The sequence below is a fragment of the Paroedura picta genome, chromosome 7 (assembly GCF_049243985.1).
Source record: "Paroedura picta isolate Pp20150507F chromosome 7, Ppicta_v3.0, whole genome shotgun sequence".
NCBI lineage: Eukaryota > Metazoa > Chordata > Lepidosauria > Squamata > Gekkonidae > Paroedura > Paroedura picta.
Genome location: NC_135375.1, coordinates 55,788,903 through 55,811,024, shown reverse-complemented (window position 1 = coordinate 55,811,024; position 22,122 = coordinate 55,788,903). Strand labels below are relative to the sequence as shown.

General features: G+C 40.0%; 1 protein-coding gene across 9 annotated transcripts in view; it reads right to left on the bottom strand.

Moving 5' to 3' along the window:
• Nucleotides 1-22,122, bottom strand: part of CSNK1G3 (casein kinase 1 gamma 3) — a 95,499-nt gene that overhangs the window by 51,448 nt on the left and 21,929 nt on the right. For 6 of the 9 annotated variants that reach the window (XM_077344423.1, XM_077344426.1, XM_077344419.1 and 3 more), the window contains exons 2-3: nt 14,774-15,205; nt 4,087-4,127 (exon numbers count right to left, since the gene is read on the bottom strand). In XM_077344423.1, the coding sequence (XP_077200538.1) occupies nt 4,087-4,127; nt 14,774-14,951 (219 nt within the window). In that variant the 5' untranslated portion in view covers nt 14,952-15,205. Of the gene's footprint in view, nt 1-4,086; nt 4,128-14,773; nt 15,206-16,560; nt 16,583-19,533; nt 19,650-22,122 lie in introns of those variants that run through there. The other 3 variants (XM_077344421.1, XM_077344422.1, XM_077344428.1) reach the window with 3 other exon arrangements.

The following is a 22,122-nucleotide window of genomic DNA, read 5'->3' as shown; positions in this document are numbered from 1 at the left end:
TTTATGGCACAACCTGGCTAAAACATAGTTTTGTACTTGAGTAAATACATAAATCAAATAAGTCACAAAGATGTGGAGGAAGTTTGAAATCACACAGCACACTCCTGATTTCTTAAACTATGAACATTCAGCAATGTTAAAACCATGCTGGAGTAACAGTGTGATTATCTCCTTAAACATACTAGAAATATTTCTAGATGCTAGTATTCACCCAGTGTGGCAATGTAATAGTGACACACAAGCCTAGAATGGCAGGTCTTAATAACAAAAACCAAAAACGGGAGTGTACAGTAGAATGTCTACACCAAAACCAGAGTAGCTAGACTCCAATGTACACTACCATCAAAGTCACTCCTATATTGTTTATAATTCAAAATACACCAATTTCTACAGGAAAAAATTATATTCCAATTTACATTCAAATTTATATTATAGTAGCAGAAAACCCCATTGGGAAAAAAAATACAACAGGTTCCTGGCAGCCTGGAGGCAGCCTAACTTCTCCCAGCCCTGGTGTGGCATCCCCCCCCCCGAAGAGGCCCCGGGTGTGCTTCTGGGCCCATGGGAAGGCCTCCCTCTGTACTCACGCTGTCGCACCTGTTTGGAACTCTGGCCTACCCTGGTGAGGGCCCAATTGGAAGGCGCTTCGCGCCTCCCGATTGGGCCCTCACCCAGTCCAGTCCCGCCCACTCTCTGCCTACTTAGCCCTTAACCAATTATTTATACCACACCCCAAGCAGTTTAAAGATATTGCTAACTCTTAGCAACCAAAGGTGGTAAGGGGAAGCGAGACTTAGAAATACCACTGGCTGAAATATCACCAACCTTGAGGCCACGATCCCATTTGGAGTCGCTTGGCCTCCTCCCCGGGTTGTCAGGTTGCTGGCCGCTGCAGTGACAGTGGTGGCCAGTGGAGGTGGCAGAGTCATGGCAATGACCACCTCTAATAATAAACACTACCGCAGGCTTTCTCAACCACTGTTCACAGAGGTAAGTATTCTCATTTTAACTTAAGGGAATGAACAGACAGCAGCATAGGCCTGCTCTGGTCCTGTTACTGGCACAGAGGGTGGAGGCAACGGAGTGGGGCATATATAAAATATGGTCCCAGAAGTCCCTTTGGCTCTCTATTTTAAAGACATGGGACATTCATATGATGATCTACAATATGTGGTTGAAGAACCTGCTGTTGAAGACCTCGATCATTATGTTTTGGATTGTCCACTATACTTGGAGCCGAGAACCAAATATATTGAGAGATTTTTGAACGGCCAGAACTTCCCTGCAAATTCGGACAAAATGGTCTTTTTATTATCGGATACCAACCCCCTAATTAGTTATGTTTCACTATTTGCATTAGCAGAAAGAAAAATTTGAGCCAAATTTACGCCACCACAGAGCTAGAGACCTGAATTCTTATTGTCTTTCATTATCTATGGACTACTACATATATTAAAGAGCCTCTTGTGGCGCAGAGTGGTAAGGCAGCTGTCTGAAAGCTTTGCCCATGAGGCTGGGAGTTCAATCCCAGCAGCCGGCTCAAGGTTGACTCAGCCTTCCATCCTTCCGAGGTCGGTAAAATGAGTACCCAGCTTGCTGGGGGGTAAACTGTAATGACTGGGAAAGGCACTGGCAAACCACCCCATATTGAGTCTGCCATGAAAACGCTAGAGGGCGTCACCCCAAGGGTCAGACATGACTCGGTGCTTGCACAGGAGAAACCTTTACCTTTACCTTTTTACTACATATATTGTTGTAATTCTTTAACTGTTTTTTATATCAAATGATATGATATTGCTGGCATTGTAATGGCCTATGGCTGGAAACAATAAATTCTTATATATACATACAATATGTGGTCCTGAAAAAATTCCAACCACATCCCATTAACAGGATGAATATAAAGAAAATTTTGTTACAGTTAGAGGAATTATTTATCTATAAATATAAAATAGGTCTAAATACGAAGTTGGAATTAAACAGTTATTTCTGACATCTTTAAATTCACTACTAATGGGATGTATCTGAGGGCCTTGAAAATAGGGTGTGGAAGCTTATGTTTGTATGCCGCTGGAAGTGTCAGCAGATGCAGTCAGAAGTGGCACTGATGATTTTCTTATCGTGGATGTGAATATGTTGTAAAATATTGTATGTTTTTTTTTCTCTGGAATATTATTGGAATATTATAAAATGCACGTAAATGTCTTTTAGCTTCTTCTGTTGAGGCATTTGAAAGTATCACAAGAAATAAGACATTGGACAAAGTTTCAATGAAAGAAGAATGCACAGGGTTCTTGCTCCCTGTGGAACATGTTATGAAAGAAAGAAGAGCTACATGACTTAAATTGTTTTGAAAACATAAGAGTTGAACTAGAAGAGATAATGCCTTTTGGTTTTTATCCAAATGACTCTGCCTGCAGATTTTTCAAGCTATTGGATTCACTATGCACTTTAAAATATTTTGGGACTCAAGGATACAATTAGAGAGCCCGTTAATGTGAAATGTGAGGCATTTAGTGCACTGATAAGCTTATATTGTAGTGACTGTGTGCCAAATAGAGCTGCATTGATATTTGATGGTGCCTGTTTGTTTTTTTGTGCTCAGCATTTTTCAACACTGGTCGTGTTTCTGGCATAGGGGGTGGAGGCAACGGAACAGGGCTTACGCCTGCCCCAGCCCTACTATATCTGCAGGCTCTCACTGTAAGCTCCCTTTGGTGAAGAAGAACAAACTGGAAGCCAGCCCATAGTGCAGATATGGTTCTATTTGCAAATCATCTGAAAATATTTCTGTGCTGTAACTTCCTGTGCTGTGAGAGTGGCCTGGTGATGTCACATCCAGTGGGAGTGTCTGGGCAATGTCACTACTGGTGACATGTGACTTCCAGAGGTATGACAGTAATGTGTGACCTGGTGACATCACTTTTGGGGTTTCTTGAAGCCTGAAGAATGATTCAGGGGGTTCTCAATGGCAAAAAGGTTGAGTAAGGCTGCACTGCTGCCTTGGAAAAAAAATATGAGGACGAACCCATACCTTAGTTCTACCAAATGCAGCACACACAGGAAGAGTAGAAACCTGATTTGTGCCCTCTTCAGTCAGCTAGAGAGGGAAATTTACTAGAAGAAGTCACAAGGGAAAGTATTTTTCCCAACCTCAGATTTTCAGAGCAGGAGGATTAATATATTCAGTATACTTTTCTAGACTTGCTTTATTACTTTAAGAACATAAAATGCATTATATACTACATAGTTAACATATAAAATTGTACCATTTCTCAAATTTATAATACATATAAGAATATATTTCATTTATTGAAACAGTGATTGTAACTATAAACCCAGTATTAAAAAAGGAACTTCAAGCTATGCTCCAAGATATTTTAAAATAACAAAATTTGTGCTAGTATGTGTGTGCATGTGGAGGGGGGAATTTTTAAAATGTTACAGCATGTAAGGTAAAGCACTTATTATCTATACTTAAACAAGTTTGTTCTCTTTACATTCAGTGCTACCAAGAAACAATACAAAACCAATACAACAAGAGATGACAATGAATTTAATGTAAACACTACAAAAGCAACAGTTTCTTTCCAACAGCTTCCAACTTTCTGAGAAAAAAGTAATCACACAATACCAGGGTAACAAAGGGTAAAATAACATATGAAACTATACCAGATTATTTAGTAAATATTTCAAATCACTACCATGTTTTTTTCTATAAAGAAATTTAAAGATCAATAGCTTCCTATTCTTCACATTGCTTAAGTCCTTCAGATAAGAAGATATGCACAGAAAGAAGCTTCTCTATTGTTTCACTGTAGCTTGTATTATTAATTTAGTGTCTGTATTTGTAAATGAAGCAATATGAAACATGCAAGAAAATCTGAGAATTGGACAACTATACAAGCATAATTAAAATTACATATAAACTGTTTACCCTAGGCATTTAAAAAGCATATCACTCATCATTATTGCAGAGAAAATATATAAGATTCCCAATTTTTCCTATAGCTCAACTTGTTGAAAGAATGCCTTAAAGCTGATAATAATATAGGGAGACTTTAAATATTGAGTGTGCTGACTTACCAGCTTAATTGCCACATATTCATTTGTATACAAATTTTTTCCTTAAAGATAAAAAGACAAGAATGTTAGACTTTTCAGCTTTTTCACTGAATAGACTGTAAAAGTATTTACTAAAAATCTATCTAAAAGTTACTGAAGGCATGTTATTTTCCTCAGTAACTATTCTTCATGAATTTATAGACTATAAAAAATAAGAATTTCATCAGTACCAAGGCACCCAATCTTAATTGCAGTGACATATTTAAACAGAAAAAAATAAATCATAGACTTTTTAGCTAAATGATTTATACTTTGGCACCTTGATATATTTATTTTACTGGATAGATTATATGAAGGTTATTGTTATTTTCAATAACATCTACTCACATCCTATACTGCTAGCATCTGATACTCTCTAAAAATATGCAATCAATATTTTCATTTTGTTTATAACAGTGAACAATTATGCATTTCTATAACTCAAAAAACTAAAATATTACACTGGACACCCTACCCTAGCTTGAGTCCAATTCAGAAGTCTTCCATTAATCAACAGAAAAAGCAGTAATTCCACCTTGAAATACTACAATACTTAGCAAACACAAACAATTCACTTAGGCGTTAATCCACAACATTTTGACTTTTCAACAATATTTAAATATTTGAACATAATTCATATTAACATATTGCAATGTGAATTTCTTCCAAGATGAGTTCTAGCAGATTTCCAGTTTTAAAAAAATTATCCTGCTTTCACCAGAAATTACTTTAGAGTTTTGAGGCAAAACTGTCTCAAGCACTGCACTGGCAATAATGAGAAGACGATAAGAGTGACCTTGCAGAAAGCAGCCAGTGCTTCCTTTCTGTTCTTTCGTTTCCCGGCTTCTCCACCTCACATGCAGGCCCAAGTCCCCACTGTTGGGGTAAGGAAAGAAAGGTTTGGGAAGACAAGACCATGTTCCTTTGCTGCTCCCCTACCTCACCACACTGTAATGCCTTGAGGTGGCACTCATACCACCATGTCTTGGGGGGGGGGATCTGAACTTTAGGAGAACAAAGCAGGGTTTATATGTACAGTCATGGGAATATGGGAAAGAAACACCTACCCATGTTGTTCCTCCCTGTCCCCTGACAACTAGTATCCCTGGCTGGGACTGTGGGGCACGGAGGAGAGCAGTGAGAGGACTTCAAAGATCAGGACAAGGAGAAGAGATGCCCCATACAGGGCTGGTAGCGTAGTTTGGCTAGCACCAAAATTCTGACTGTTACTATTGTATCACACAATTAAATCAGCTAATGGGGGGATTTTTTGGACTGACCCAGAAACCATTTACTCAGATATGTCCTATTTTTTGATGGTGTTTATTCCTATGTACTATTTAACAGATTTGGCTGTTAAGTATTTCCTTTTAATGTACCTAAATAGGACTCAACAAAAGGCAATTAATTTGGCCTTTCAGTAAAGTCAGGAGAAGACTTTTTGAATCAGAAAATAGTGCTCTCTTAGATCACAGCTTGCAAAGTACAGGATTTGGATTAGCTTTTTCATTATTTGCTGAGGGAATTTTGGAGTTATGATTCCTTAAGGAGGCAGAGCTAATTAATTTTATTGTAAATTATAGGCTTCCCCTGAACACAAACATTTTAAAGTCATTACATTTAGTCATCTATACCAAGCCTGAACTTTACAAAAAATAAAGATAGGTTATTTATGCTTGCTATACACAGCTGCTGCAATATATATAATGCAAAGATGAATGACTTAAGCCAGACTGATAGGACAGTTGATGAAACACAGAATGGGTATGCTAGTACACAGGTGCTTTGATTTTTTTAGCTATGTACTCTGGTTTTATTGAGTACAAGTAAGCCTTTTGGTATAGTATACTTAACAAGGAATGATCCTTCTCATCAGGTGGTATGTGTCTAGCATGTGACATTCCTCTTCCTACAAGCTCCAATAAGCGAGGGATGAGCCTCTGAAATGGCCATCACAGGATGAAGAGAAAGCCGTGGACATCACACAATGAAGAAGGAAAATTAGCAGTATAGGGGCTAATATAGCAGTGTCCTGTAGAATATGTTGATGGCAGCATATACAGGCAGCATAATACTAGGTAGACCTAGACATCTTTTATCCACTTGTGAGGAATCATTTTAAATTAAGACCAATGTTTCTTTCTTCCTTGTTGGAGGCAGGTGTCTAGCAGGCTGAATATTTAACAGTGATTTATGGATCTGTGGTGGGAATTTCTCACTGTGTAACCTTTTATGACAAAGCCCGCTATAGTGCTTGTCCTGCAAACGTGGCATAAAGTGACTGCTCTGAAACAAAAGGAAAGACCACATAATTATTTTGCATGTTTCTTCCAGAAAAAATGATGAACAGTATAGTGTAAATGTTGTGGTGACTTGCAAGCCACAAAAATGTATTTCTTAATGCATTTGGAAATAGTGGTCTTGGTTATTTTGTCAAGTATAGGAGAGCATTCAAAACTCAGCCACATTACACAGATACATTTTTAATGCTCATCTCATTATTTGTGCTTTTCCTTTTCAAAGAGAGAGAGAGTATTTCATTTCAGATAGAAGATTGAAAGTATCATCTCCTGATCTGTGAAATGCTGTGTTTAGATTTGTTAAGATCATGATATTTGTTGAATCATGATGTTCAGCTAAAATGTACAGAGCTCCTTCTGGATTGAGAAGGTCCTTCACCCTGCTTGCGGATGCAATGGTCACCAGAAATGCAATTAAGATAAGTGACTGCTGATGGGCTATTGTGAATAGCTTCCATGAGCATTATGTAAGAACCACCGGAAAGATACATAGGGGAGATGTTGTTAAGGGCTGCACTCAGAATGGATGAATGGGAAGAGAATGAGCTCCTTTTCTTCCTAGGAGTGTGGGAAAAGTGACCACCTGTACTGGAGTATAACCTGATTCATGCCTGATGGAAGGAAAACGAGAACTATGCCCAAGCCTATAGTGAGTGGGCTACAATTACTGCATATGTATAACCCATGTAACACATGGGTTTATGGCAGAGTTTTTCTGGCATCACATCTACCACCCCAGGTGAATATATCAAAGAGCTTATGAAGACTCAATCAGCCTTCATAAGGAGAAGTACAGTCACACTGGGTCTGTATAAAAAGCTCTCCCTGCACTGCCTTCTAAATCAGTTTGTTGCTATGGTGGGATTATCCACAGTGGTTACATAGAAAGATTCACTAGTTCTGAGAACCATGGCATACATAGTCAGAAAAGGGACTACCCAAATTATGTCATCTTTCTAAACTTATCCTCGCCATGTTTAAAAAACCTTCTGTGCCCTCTGTGATGAATGTGGAGAACTTGTGAGTGACAGAAGAAATTAAACCTATTACCAGAGAGATAGTCTAGTGACTGAGGTTTCAGTCCTTGAGGGCCAGTTTTGGAAGCTGAGCCAATTCATCCCCAATGATATGTTTTTAAGAGATGTCACTCTGCCCAGACATTCTTTCCTAGATGACTAACCTGAAGCATGAGCTACTTCAATAGTCAATAGCCTTGACGGGAAAGATGTAAAGGCCTAGGTAAAAACCAGAAAAAAACAGACCTCCCCCATTTTCCCCAACTGAAAAAAAATAGGATGTAAAAATGGGGAAATCTGAGGGAATACCACCCATGCCTACTATGAAATGTGCATAAAGGTTTTTAATGAGAAAACATGCTTAAACCAATTCAGCTGGGTATTGATGTTGGTCTGAAGCTGCAGAACAAATGTTGAGTCTAGAGATACCTTTAAGCCAAACAACATTTTATTCAAGGGATAAGCTAAAAATTTCCTGGTCTTAAAGATGCCAATTGGACTCAAACTTAGTTCTACTTTCTAAAACAGTTCAAAGTTTTCAAAGTTACAAAGTTTAGCTTATTATCCAAATAAACTGCTAGCCTTCGGGGAGGGCAGTATATAAATGTGAACTAACAAACAGATAAATATGTGCCTATGTACAAATAATACACTTCATTTTATTTTAGAATTTTTCTACCTTCACTTTTTCTCTACCTCTCAGCAAAAACTGAAAATACATGTGTTGTCGACATATGACAGCATTTTTCAAATACTGAATATATTTCCAATTTTTCATATAAAAGTGTTATGCTTTTCTATTCCACAGATGTACTGAAAGTACAAGTTGATATGCTGTCATAAATTAGTGTGTTTGTGTATCTATCTCTCTATCACTCTATCTATATCGATAGATCTCGATCGATAGAGAGAGAGAGAGAGAGAGAGAGATAAGCCAAAAAAAGTTGTTTAGGCTTGATAGAAAAAAAAAAGAATATATATCTCTCCAAATTTGTTCTTTCTCCACGGCTTGAACATTTCCAGAAATTTTATTTCTCTACTTGGCTCTCCAAGACCAAGACCGTCTCATTACAGGAAAGACGGCAAGGTTCTTTGTAATATAGCCTTTTTTCCCCTAATGCACATGAGATACACTCTCAGCACAGAATTATATGATAGCGAAGAGTGGTGAGCCTAGGCATATGCCATAGGAGGTGGTCTCGAAAAAGTCAAAAAAATTTACAGATTGGTTGGCGCCATAATCTACAGATCCCACTCAGCTACACTTTATAATTAGTTCAGACTTTGTATATAGAGTGTATTGTTATAATTCTGACCACTGAAGAAGACCCAGTAGGGTCGAAATGTGTTTGGTCTTATGTGCAGTTAGTTCTGTACAGTTTTTATGTAGTTTTTATTCTGTTTTTAAATTGTGCATCACAATAAATAATTACTGTTTTTATAATATTTTATTGTACAGCTCAACTTCTGAGTTCCCGCTTTGTACACACAGTTATAACCAGATTATGCTGTGTTCAAAATCTACTGTCCACTGTTCCTATCCACTTGATTCCATGCAATTTGCTTTCCAACCTGACAGATAGGCCTTCCACTTAGTTGGGGTGATATAAATTATCATTAATCTTGTCTTTGCATCATTAAGTGTAGCATGAGAAGGAGACTGTGCTAAAATATCTATAGTAATCTTCAGTCTTAATAAAACAGTAAGAAGGGTTTGGGTGGGCCCCTTGGCCCTGGACTGACAAGCGGAGTGGCCAATCGGAAGGCGTAAAGCGCCTTCCGATTGGGCCCTCACCAGGACAGACCAGAGTTCCAGGGCAATCAGGAGACACTGCTGCCCAGTCTGCTCCTGGCCATTGCAGAGAGAGGAGGTCAGCAGGGCTGCCAAGGGGGATGAGAACAGAGGCTTGGACAGGATGCGCTGTCCTAACTGTCATGGTCCAACTATAAATTGCCTCAGAACACTGACAGAGCTGGCAGGAGGCTGGTGAGTGCAACCCCTCCCCCTCCCTTCAGGCCTGCTGCGAAGGAGCCCCTTGACAGGCCCTGACTGAGGGGAGGGAGGTCTTTCCAAGAGCAATGCAGGGGACCCTGAGGGCATTCATTTTGATGGTGGGGAACGTTCCCCTTCTGCCAAACAGCTGAATCAGAATCACAGAATCATCGAGTTGGAAGGAGCCATACAGGCCATCTAGTCCAACCCCCTGCTCAACGCATGATCAGCCCAAAGCATCCTAAAGCATCCAAGAAAAGTGTGTATCCAACCTTTGCTTGAAGACTGCCAGTGAGGGGGAGCTCACCACCTCCTTAGGCAGCCTATTCCACTGCTGAACTATTTAGGCAGCCTATTCCACTGGCTGACAGGGAGGCCACAGAAAAGCCCCTTCTCACTTAAAATACTGCTCTGGCCGGGGGTTAGACATAGCCAAGTCATGTGTCTTTCTTCTTTGCAACTCTCTGCAGATTTGAGGCCTACTTCACAGAGTTATTCTGCAGATGAAACTTGGATGCTGTTGCAGAGTTTCTTTTGTCTCCTGTTTCATCTGCATAACAACCCTGTGCAGTAGACCTCAAGTCTTTAAATTCAACAACAACCTGTGTGGGAGGCCTTAAATGTTTCTTCTCTACCACAACCCTGTCCAAAGTAGCCTTTTCTGCCTGGGGAACTGTTCTTTATATTCTGCAGGTGAGCCGTAATACCAGGAGCTCTCCAGTCCCCACCTGGAGGTTGGCTATCCCTGGGTTGGAAATATTCCTGGAGGTTTGGAGGTGGGACTTCAAAATCGTATAATGCCTCAGAGTCCAGCCTTCAAAGGAGCCATTTTTTACTGCAGTTGGGAGGGAGTGGTGCAGATGTATCCCTCCTGGGCTATGGGCTATGGCCAGCCCTTACCAGCAACTGTTTGTATTCTGGGGTGCAGACAGGCAGACCAGCATCAGTCCTGTGAGTCTGGAAAGTGCAGGAAGATCTAAATAAATATTTACAGCCTGAAAGTGTAAATAGTGAACAAGGCTGGAGAGACATGGGAACTGCAATAACCTTTTCAACCTTGGCCTGGCTAATAAAAAAACCAGTATAAAAAACCTTACTAAGGTCAAGACTGCTGTGCACAGTCTTCCTCTTAGGGTTGCCACTTCCATGTGAGGCTCTCTACCTTACCTCCCTCTTGGGGAGTCTGCTATGGGGAGAGGAAGGGAAGACATTTGGAAAATGCTTTGAGACACCTAACGCCTGCTGGGTCACTGCGGCTCATTCCAAGTTCTCTCAGACCTCTCACAGACCCACATTCCTCAAAGGTTGACTATTGTGGGGAGATGAATGGAAAAGATGTTTGTAAACCGCTTTGAAACTCCTTGTGGTAGTAAACAACAGGGTACAAAAATCCATTCTTCTTCTAAGGAGCAATCATGAAAGAAGCATGTGGGCACATAACATTTTATCAACAGTGAAAAAAATGGAGAAGAATGAACAGGGTGGACACCTGTGTACTGTGACTACCCCACATGTATTAGGGCAGAGAGGCATTTCGGTGTCTGTGGCCTAATTCACACAAGAAGGGAAATGACACGGAACTGGGAGAAATTGGTTTCCTTGTAATCTTCCTCTAAGGATAAGGTGACCAGATTTTAACACTGGTATATATATTATATATTATTATATATTGGTATATATATTATATTAATTAATTTCAACATAAGTACAATTTGCCAGGTGCCCCCAGATGTCCCTCCAAAAGTGGGACAATCTGGTCAACTTACCTAAGAAGAGTCTCCAGTCTGATTTTCCCTTCACATATCTGAAGACATGGCTCTGAAAAGCTCATCTGTAACCACTATGCCACAATTCCCAAAGGTCAGTCTTCTGCCACACTCAACAAACATTCCAACCCACAATTGACACCTATATCTCCACGCCCATGCCCTCATTTGCCACAATGCCACCACAACCTCCCACCCAACACACACATTCAACCCCATGCCCTTACAGACTGGATAACTCCTCTCCTTCCTCTTCCCACTGGCAAGCTCTAGCGCCCTTGTATTCTTGGATACAATGGGCTTTGCCCCTAGTCATCATATGATAATGTGACAAGAATTCTTCATGCAACTACTGTGCTTGGTTATATAGTTAAGTGCAAAGGACGAAAGAAGCAAAGGCTGAGAAGAGAATGGAATGGGTCAATACACTGATAGCTTGGAGGAAGAAAGTTGAAAAAATATAATAGTCTAGGCACACCAGATCCTTGCTTTAGCATTGCTCCCATTTTGAGCGTTTCAAAAAGTGGGAGGTAAATCCCCCCAAAATAGCCACTTTTGTGGTGATCCTCATCCCTCAACCCTCCTGCACTCCACTCACACTCACCAGACCCTAAAAGAAGGTCTCAATGTGATAACATCACTCAAAAGTGATATCAGCATGCAGGGATTATGTTAATGTCACCTGGAACTGACATCAGCATACTGGGATAATCAGCAGTATGACACTCTGGGTTTTCAGCAAAACTTTTATGGTTTGAGATTGATTCTTTACTCTATAGTTTCCCAAAAGCCAAAGTATCATCCCAACATAACTTCTGGGTGATGTCAGCATAGAAATGCTCTTTTGGGTACTAAAATAAAACCAGAGTCCAGTGGCACCTTTAAGACCAACAAAGATTTATTCAAGGTGTGAGCTTTCGAGTGCAGGCCCTCTTCCTCAGACTACGAAATACCATCATGACAGTGGGAATGTAAGGCAAAAATTAATTCTGTTAAATTAGTAAACTGTGTCACACAATCCAAATACCGCCATATGATAATTCTTTGCCAAAACAGCCAATCAGTGCCCTCAAATTCAGTTGTAGTTCACAAAAACATAGGAGAAATAAAATTGTCTATGTTTTATTTCCACTGTCATTATGGTAGTTCATAGTCTGAGGAAGAGTGCTTGCACTCAAAAGCTCACACCTTGAATACATCTTTGTTGGTCTTAAAGTATCACTGGACTCTGATTTTATGGTGCTACTTCAGACCAACATGGCTACCCATTTGAATCTATTCTTCTGGGTATTAGGAAGTCCACGGGGGATGGGAAGTTAACAGACAGCACCCCCCTTCCCCACTGACAGTGTAGCAGCACCTAGCAACCCCATCATTGTGGCTCATCTCATTTAATTTATTTATTTAATTTATTTATTTAGATTTCTATACCACCTTTCCCCACGGCTCTGGTTGGTTTACGTTATACATTGTGGAATACTTACATGGAATATTATAATACAACAAATAAAAAACATAATATAACATGGCATAACATAATCATAACATAACATGAAAACCAGAACAGTGTTTTTAACAGTTGATGTGATTTTTAACAGAACAACAATGACAAGTCAGGGCAAGTCAGATTTGTCAGTTATGGAAGGGCATCTGGGTGGGGGGGGACTAGCAGATGTTTGAGTTGGTTGGCCTCACACAAATGCCTTTTGCAGGCACTGCAGAATTGTGGAAGTTCGGGCAGGGGCCTGATCTCTTCAGGGAGCTTGTTCCACTAGGTGGGGGCCAGGACTGAAAAGGCTCTGGCCCTTGTTGAGGCCCGACATGCTTCTTTGGGGCCAGGGATCTGCAGGCAGTTGGAGGTGGCAGAGCGTAAGCCTCTTTTGGGGGTATAGTCATTTATTTTTTTTGTAACGATGCTTCTGGGTCAGGGGAAAACACACAGAAACTGAAACATTTCCAAATCAGACATTCTGATTGAGCAGGAAAGATATCAATGCAACAGGACTTTCTCTTCTTTTTAAGCAACATTCAGTTAAAATACTTAATTATCAAGCCCTTACATGAGAGCATATGGAAGGTGTAATTCTACGGGAGATAGTCAGATGATAACATCATGGAATTGGTTGAGAAGTGTACCTATTTATTTTTATTAATTCTGTAAGATTATGCTGTTATTGGGTTGTTTTAATTTTGGAATAGTTTTAATTTAATGTTTGCATACTATATAAATAAATATCAAATAAAAATATTCTTCAGCAGTAGAAAAGACCATGTTTCTCCTTTAAAAACTTGAAAACAATTAAAGATAATAAAAATATGCCAGTGTGGAATATAAGGAAGTAAAATATGAACTTTTAGTATACGTTGATATATACAAACACACAGAAAGAGTTATAAAACTAGTGTAGTACAGTAGATCAAATGCTTCAATTAAGCTGTTAGGTTCAAGTCTCTGCTAATCTATGAAGTTCAAAGGGTGGTCTTCAATAGGAGCACTCTTCTCTGACTCCTCTCAAAAAGAGCTGTTTGGAGGATAAAATAACATAGCCTCACATGTATACAATACCCATGTAAAAATATACATGACTAGGGGCAAAGCCCGTTGCATTCAGGAATACAACAAAGTGCTAGATTGGGAGGGGGGTGGAAGAACTCTGCAGATGGCCTCTCCCTCCCCTCAGGACCTGGAAATGCTGCAGACTAGGGCAAGGAACTCCCGGGCAAGGAACTGACCGTCAGGAGCAGCTCTCAGGTAACAGGGATTTGAAGCTTCAAGTCTGGAGGGAAGTGGAAGGGGTGGGGTACTGTAGGCGATTGGCTGGCCTCTGGACAGACAGGCAAGCTGATTGGAAGAAGAGACATTCAGGGGCGGGACAGCCTCCCTGAGTGGGTTTGAAGCCATGAGACAAGCTCCTCCTCCAAGCCCTTACCAGAAATATTAAGTGGAACAGATAAGTATTTAGATAAATAATAAGTTATAACTTTGTGCAGGTAACTTGTGAAGCATAACAAGAAGAAGGAGGAGGAGGAGGTTCTTATATGCCACTTTTCCCTACCCGAAGGAGGCTCAAAGCAGCTTACAGTCGCCTTCCCATTCCTCTCCCCACAACAGACACCCTGTGGGGTGGGTGAGGCTGAGAGAGCACTGATATCACTGCCCGGTCAGAACAGTTTTATCAGTGCCGTAGCGAGCCCAAGGTCACCCAGCTGGTTGCATGTGGGGGAGCGCAGAATCGAACCTGGCATGCCAGATTAGAAATCCGCACTCCTAACCACTACACCAAACTGGCTCTTTTTTACCATGTCTGCCAAATTAAAGATTTAAGAGGAAAATGACTTAGTGTCAATTATATTCATTTATCAAAGTTTCACAGTACATTAGTTCCTTCGATATTTGATGGGAGGATTCCTTCCTGTAACCTGCACACTCTCAGTTTCATATCATACCCACAACATACACAGAAATAAAAATTGGACTTAAATATTCTATCATTATCCCTAGATATCACAGTAAAGGTGATACATGAAAAAAGTCTAACAAACATTTTTATAGCGTTTCACTCAAATGTAAATAATGCAGACAAACAATCTTACCTAATCGCAGCTCTCCAAAATTGCCACATCCAATTTTTTTTCCAACCCTAAAGTTAGGTCCCACCATTAGCACTCCAGAATTTGAAGAGCTGCTACCTCGTGGATTGTGACTTGACCGTCCACTAGGCCTTGCCATTCTATCATCCGGTTTGTCCTTCTCTTTCTTTTTACTATCCATATCAAGTTTACGGTACTCCACTTTGAATTTCTTTGCCCAGTTAAGTCAGGCAAGCTCAAATAGGGTAAAGAAGAAATGGAAACATCACTAGCTAAGAGTTCCAGCTAGTTAAAGTGAGTCAGCAAGCTGCTGCAGGCAGTCACTGCTTGTGTATTCATCCCATTCGCAAAATATTTTTCCTCAGCAGTTATTAGGAGAAAATATATTCTCAGTAGATCTTCTTCCAGCACCATTTACCAGAATTTAAAGTATTTCTGTAAAAAAACAACAACAGAGGTTTATTAAACAAACGTGGTTAAGTTCAAACATGCACTGTTAATATACAGTACAGATGTATCTTCTGTACAGGAGTGGAGACATGACTTGTGGAACAAAATTACACAAAACTACAGAAATACATCTGTACTGTCATTCTTTCACAGTTGTACTTAACTCAATCATGCCCCCTGGAGAACAGAAGTTGGAGCTGCAATGATTTACTGAGCTTCAATATCTATGTAGAAAAGGCTGCCTCCAGTCAATACCCAGACTTGGTGCCAGCCACCGTGACCCTAGATTCTCGCAGTTTTTTTAAACTTCCCCATCCTCCAAGCAGGCCACACCCTGGATTTAACCTTTGGTGTTGTGTTAGAGCAGTGGTTCACAACCTGGGAATCGGGACCCCTTTGGGGGTCAAATGGCCCTTTCACAGGGGTCACGGCATGGCAAGCAGCTTGGTTGACGGGGTACCATCCACACAACAGCCTTGCCGGGTAGATCAAGATACAGCATTCATCTGTCTGGAGCAACAGAAAAGAGCAAGATCGGCATGGTGGGACAGAACTGAACTGAGAAACCTTGGGAAAAAAACAATTTATATACAATCATAAACAATTGATCTTCACGCCACTGGTCAGTTTGTTTAATTTCTGTTCAAGAACACTTGTATAATTTTACGGTTGGGGGGTCACCACAACACGAGGAACAGTATTAAAGCGTTGTGGCTTTAGGAATGTTGAGAACCACTAGGTTAGAGGTTGATCTGATTAGAGCTAACCCTATATCATAGATCATTTTGTCTTGAAGGCCCAGTTCAGCATTCCACCCCTCCCTGCCTGCCCTTGGAGACTTATGGATTCAATTCCTGAATGCTCTATGGCAGGGGTAGTCAACCTGTGGTCCTCCAGATGTTCATGGACTACAATTCCCATAACCCCAGACAAGCTCATGGGAATTGTAGTCCATGAACATCTGGAGGACCACAGGTTGACTCCCCCAGCTCTATGGGAGCCAATGCCTCCCAGCAACTAATTATATGATTTACTCAACAACCAGCAAACCCTGTTGTTGGTTGCTCTTGATAAAATTGCTCTCCAATGCCTTCTCTGCTTCTATCTCAAACTAATCTCCCGGTACTCTGTGGAGCTAAGTGGGGGGGGGGGGGAAACGGGAGGTAAGACAGAATCATAGAATAACCGAGTTGGAAGGGAAATCCTGGATCACCTACTCCAACCACCTGCACTATGCAGGACACTCACATCCCGGTAAATTATCCACTCTAACCAGTCATTCCCTTGAACATTCACAGAATCAACCTCTGTTTAAAAATTTCCAAAGATGGAGAACCCACCATCTCCCAAGGAAGCCTGTTCCAAGGAGAAATCGCTCTGTCAGTAACTTCTTCCATATGTTTAGACGGAATGTCTTTTGAATTAATTTCACCCCATTGGTTTTGGTCCGCCCCTCCGGGGCAAGAGAGAACAACTCTGCTTCATCCTCTATATGGCAGCTTTTTAAATACATGAAGATGGTTATCAGATCCCCTCTCATTCATCTCCTCTACAGCCTAAACAGACCAAACTACCTGAACCTTCCCACATACCTATTGGTCTCCAAACTCCTCACCATCTTTGTTCCCCTCCTCTGGACACGCTCCAGTATGTCTACATCCTTTTTCAACTGGGGTGCCCAAAACTGAACACAGTACTCCAAGTGACGCCAAACCAGAGCAGAGTAAAGCAGTATCATCGCCTCTCGTGATCTGAACACGATACTCCGCTTGATACATACCAAAATCCCATTTGCCTTGTTCGGCACCAAGTCTTACAAATGATTCATGTTCAATGTATGATCTACAAAGACTCCTAGATCCTTTTCACACATACTACTGCCAAGACAAGTCACCCTCCTATCTTATATTTGTGTATATGATCTTTCCTACCTAAATGCAGAACTTTACATTTGTTCCTATTGAATTTCATTTTATTCAGCCTATCAAGATCATCCTGTATTCTGATTCTGTTTTCTGTTGTGTTTGCTACCCCTCGCAGTTTAGTATCATCTGCAAATTGAATAAGGACCCCCCTCTAATCCCTCATCCGAATCATTTATAAATACATTGAACACCACAGGCCCGAGGACAGATCCCTGGGGCACTCCAATTGTGACTACTGCAAGAGGATGCTGAACCATTAACAAGCACCCTTTGGGTATCATTTGTCAACCAGGTATCAATCCACCTAACAGAATTAGGATCCATACCACATTTTACCAATTTGTTAACAAGAATATCATTTGGAACCTTATCAAATGCTTTACTGCAGTGGCTTTCTACCTTGGGGTCGGGACCCCATTTGGGGTCGCCTGGCCCCTTCCCCGGGGTCACCAGGTTGCCCGCCACCGCAGCCAGCAGTGGTGCTGCGTGGAGGCGGCAGCCAGCAGAGATGGGCGGAGGCGGCAGAGCTATGGCAATGACTGCCTCCACACTGTCTCAACTGTTGCGCGCATGTGCGCACATGTGTCTCCAGCACCCCACTGGCTCCTTCAGCAGCCCAGCAGGTTGCGCCGGTGCCTGCCGAGAAAGGCACCAAAACGCTTCGCTCAGCTCTTTTAGAGCTGGCAAGAAAGTGACTCGCATATAAGCCGACCCGCATATAAGCCGAGGCACCTAATTATACCACAGAATCTGGGCAAACTTATTGATTCACATATAAACCAAGGGTGGGAAATAAAGGAGTTACTGGTAAATTTACATTAATTGAGGTACCAGTAGGTTCAATGTTTTTGAATATTTATTTCAAAGAAAAACAGTAAACTATCTCTGTAAGTGCAAAAGAGGGCCAGCAAACCAGAGCAGAACAGTACCCAAAGTTGGCAACCTACTACAACTACAACAGCTACTAAACTGGGAGAATAGTCTACTCTAACTACAACTGCAGTGCCCCCCCCCTGAACAAAACATTGAAAGAAAGAACTATAAAAATAAACTTTTAAAAGAAACACAGCCCCAAAAAGAAAAGACAAACAATGCAGCCCCTCAGAAAAAAGAAGAAATAAACATTAGGATAAACAGTAAATCCCAAAGTACCCCCAAAACTCACCCGACCCCTCCCCACCCACAGAAACCAAAAGAAGTTTGGAAGAAATGAAGGCAAAAGGAAAAAAGACCAGAGTCCCTTAGTCAAACCGTTGCTGTCCTACAAGCAGCCAGAGCAAAGAAGCTTCAGCTTGCAGGAGGTTTGCAGAAGCAATGTAACGATTAGCTGGCTGGGAGCAGGCTGTTATTTCAATTACCGTATATACCTGCGTATAAGCTGAGGAAAAACTGCTGAAAAACTCTGCTTATACACGAGTATATACAGTACTTTTATATTCATCCAAAAACATTAAACTGAATTCTCATTCTCAGGTTCCTGTATTTCTTCACAAGTATACAGATTCTTAACATCTATTGCTACACCTCGCCTCCTCTTTACTTGTCTGTCCCTTTTGATTAGATTGTACCCCTCAATGCTAGTATTCCAATTGTGAGTATTATCCCACCAAGTTTCTGTGATTCCTATTAGGTCATAGTCCCCTTCCTCTATTAGGACTATCTAGTTCCTCCTGCTTGTTTCCCAATGGACTGTTGCTGTACAAAAAGAAACTACTATCAACCATGTTTCATAGGTACCAAATGATAGTAGAAAACATGAAAATTAAACTGTAGCTTACCCCAACCAAAAACTTTTTACTGCACAAGTACCTAGAGGCCCCTAGATAACACGCATGTCTTAATAGTAATCTTCTTGGGTCTACAAAGATAAAAGGAATGATGCTTGCTATACAAACTGTTTGAAATATGTCTGGCCCCTTTCAACTCTATGATTCTATGATTCTAACATATAATAATAGAATATAATGCTATTCATAATACTGTTCCAATAAGAACATATACTAATAACTTATTATAGAGTAACATCTCCTAAAATATGTAATTGACTGTGAAGTAGGTGGATCCTAGGGTAGATACACCCCTAGTTTGTCCTAACTTGTAAAAATGCTGACTCTCTGTAATTAACAGAATACTTTCAGATAAAAATAAAAGCAAAGACATAATCCTAACAGTAAAGAGAACTCAAATGTCTTTCTAGAATTCTAACATGTCATACTGACACTAACATATAATGTACAACTTATGCAAACAAGTCCAAGTTCAGCAAGAAATATGGAAAACAACCATCAAATCAATACAAGTTATATGAAAGAATGCATCAAACTCAAATTTTGAGCTCCAGGTGATAGGGATTGTAATTTATATAAATCAAGAAAGCTTCTACTCTACCTGTATCCTAGGCCAGGTTTTAGCAAAGCTGCCTGAAACTTAACTCTCTGAAGCAGTCGGTGAAAATTTAAATGAGGAATGGTAGATGACAGGAAGGCCTGGAGGATCATTGTCCATGGGGTCGCGGTGGGTCGGACACGACTTTGCACCTAACAACAACAAAGAAAGCTTCTTGTTGGAGTAAAGCCCTAAACAAATTGGTAATGGTATTTTATGACTTATAATTTGGTGGGTGTTAATTCTCAAGAAGATGTTCTACCATGGGCACTTCTAATGTTTTGTTTTTTATTATAGATCTATGTGTCCCAGAATCCTAGTTTTTATAGGTATTGTACTTGCTCTTATGCATATATTTTCACACAGACATAACACTGCATTTATGACATCCTTGCTATTGTAATTTGTAAAATTAGTGAGGAGTACTGTCCAGCATCTGTTTCTATGGCATAAATGTCATACATGAGTGAAATTAAAAATGGCCCACCATACTACTTTTTTTCTTTTGCTTGGCAGTTGCAATCAGTATGCACAAGCCAAGATCCTGGAATATCCAAATTATGCTTCAATATCAAACACTTCAATTTGTTGGAGAAAGAATGGTACTAAAAGGAGCATGTAATTCTGTTGGAAGATCTCATGATGCTATTCTCAAAAAAGAGTAGATCTAGGAAAAGAGTCTCCCTGATTCTTTTGATTTCAATATACCTTGCATTGGATACTTTCTTGCTAAAAACTGTTCTATTAAGTCAGATGTTGCCTTCCTATAAATTAATTCCAAGGTTGAGTTGTGTTTGCTTCTCAAAAACTGTCCTACAGTAATGTTAGTTCTTTTGTGGTGAGGATCATAAGTATCAAAACTGAGCAATGTCTTTCTGCCTGTAGATTTTTATATAGGGAAATTTAAACCCTATCTGCTGATATAGGGCCTACAGAATCAAAAAAGGCGATGGAGGAGACATTGAAGGAACCTATATAAATTTAATATAATCATACGTAGCATTAAGCCATTCAAGAAAATAAGATTATTATTTTATTATCCAAACATAATGGTCATTAAACTCAACAAACTGGAATTTAAAATGAGGAGTTATACTGATGACACTCACCAGACCATTGCAATTTATTTCCACTATTGAGCCATCTGAATATTTATGGATATTTATCAGGTTACAGAGTCAATAAAAACAAGACAAAGATTTTTACATTTGGCAAACTCAACAATAGAATAACTGAACTGGTAATGCAGGTTGGCTACAAAGTTAATCCACAAAAGATTAAATATCTTGGAATCTATCTAGATAAGGATCTGAAAAACTTTTATCAAAACAATTATTTGGCAGTTTGGCACAAAGTCCAAGATCTTGACAGATGGGTGAAAATAATTTTTTCTGGGTCGGCAAGAATAGAGACAATTAAAATTAATGTACTGACTAGGTTGAATTTTTAATTTCAAATGTTACCAACAGAACTTTCAGATACCAGTACAGAACACTGTTAGAGGCAATTAAATAAATTAATCTGGAAAAATAAAAGACCCAGGATCGCTTTTAACGTACTTCAAGATGATAAAAGGCAAGGTGGAGTCATAATACCAAACTTCAAACTATACTATCATGACTCAGGTACAGCTTGGATTTCAAGAATGGATGAAGAAACCCTTAAGAAGAGATTTAGTGTTTGAGAGAACAGGACACATGATATTTTTCATGTTATTTTTTATTCATTTTTATATATTATTTAGATTTTTATCCCACCACTATCCAAAGACTCATGACGGATTACACAAAGACAAATTAAAACTCCATTAAAATAAATCATAGTCCCCAATACCATTAAACCCATAAAAAACCCATAAAACCCACAAAATGGTGACATAATCCCCAATCCTTCCCCAATTTACAATCAAACTATCACAGGTACAGGATCGCATAGTGGAGTAGTGTTGGCCGAAAGAGGGGCCCCAGTTGTTCCTGAAACCCAGCCTTAACCACACACCTGGAGGAAGAGCTCTTCCGGGAGCTCATTCGATCAGGTAGGGGCCAGTACTGAAAAATCCCTGGCCCGGGTCGAGGCCAGGCAAGCTTCTCTGTAGCCAGGGACCAGAAGTAGATTCGCACCCTATAGTCTATAGTCAAAAAATGAAAAGCGAAGGAAGACCATCAATGGATAATTAATCTAATACAAATATGGGGAAGATAAAAATATAGAAAGAGTCTGGAAGTCTCTCCACGGAAATGTGCAATTGAATCACTTATGTCTATAATTCAACAATGAAAAAAAGACTTCTTAAAATATGACTTGGCTTGTCCAAATGGCCAACTAGAAGACTGATATCAGCTAATAGAAGGCAAAAATATTGAATTGTTCAGCCACAGAAAAATGTTATCAAGACTGCAAGAAGAATTAAAGGTAACAGGTAAAACTTTAAGGGATTTAACTGATTCTGAACTAAGAATTAAACAGAACAAACCACACATACTGGGATGTAGATACAAACGCTTGTTGAAGATAGAAACTGAGTTTGAGCAAGTAAAAAACTATGATTAGATGGATGAAAAAATTGGGAAAAAATTTATATTCTGATTGTAT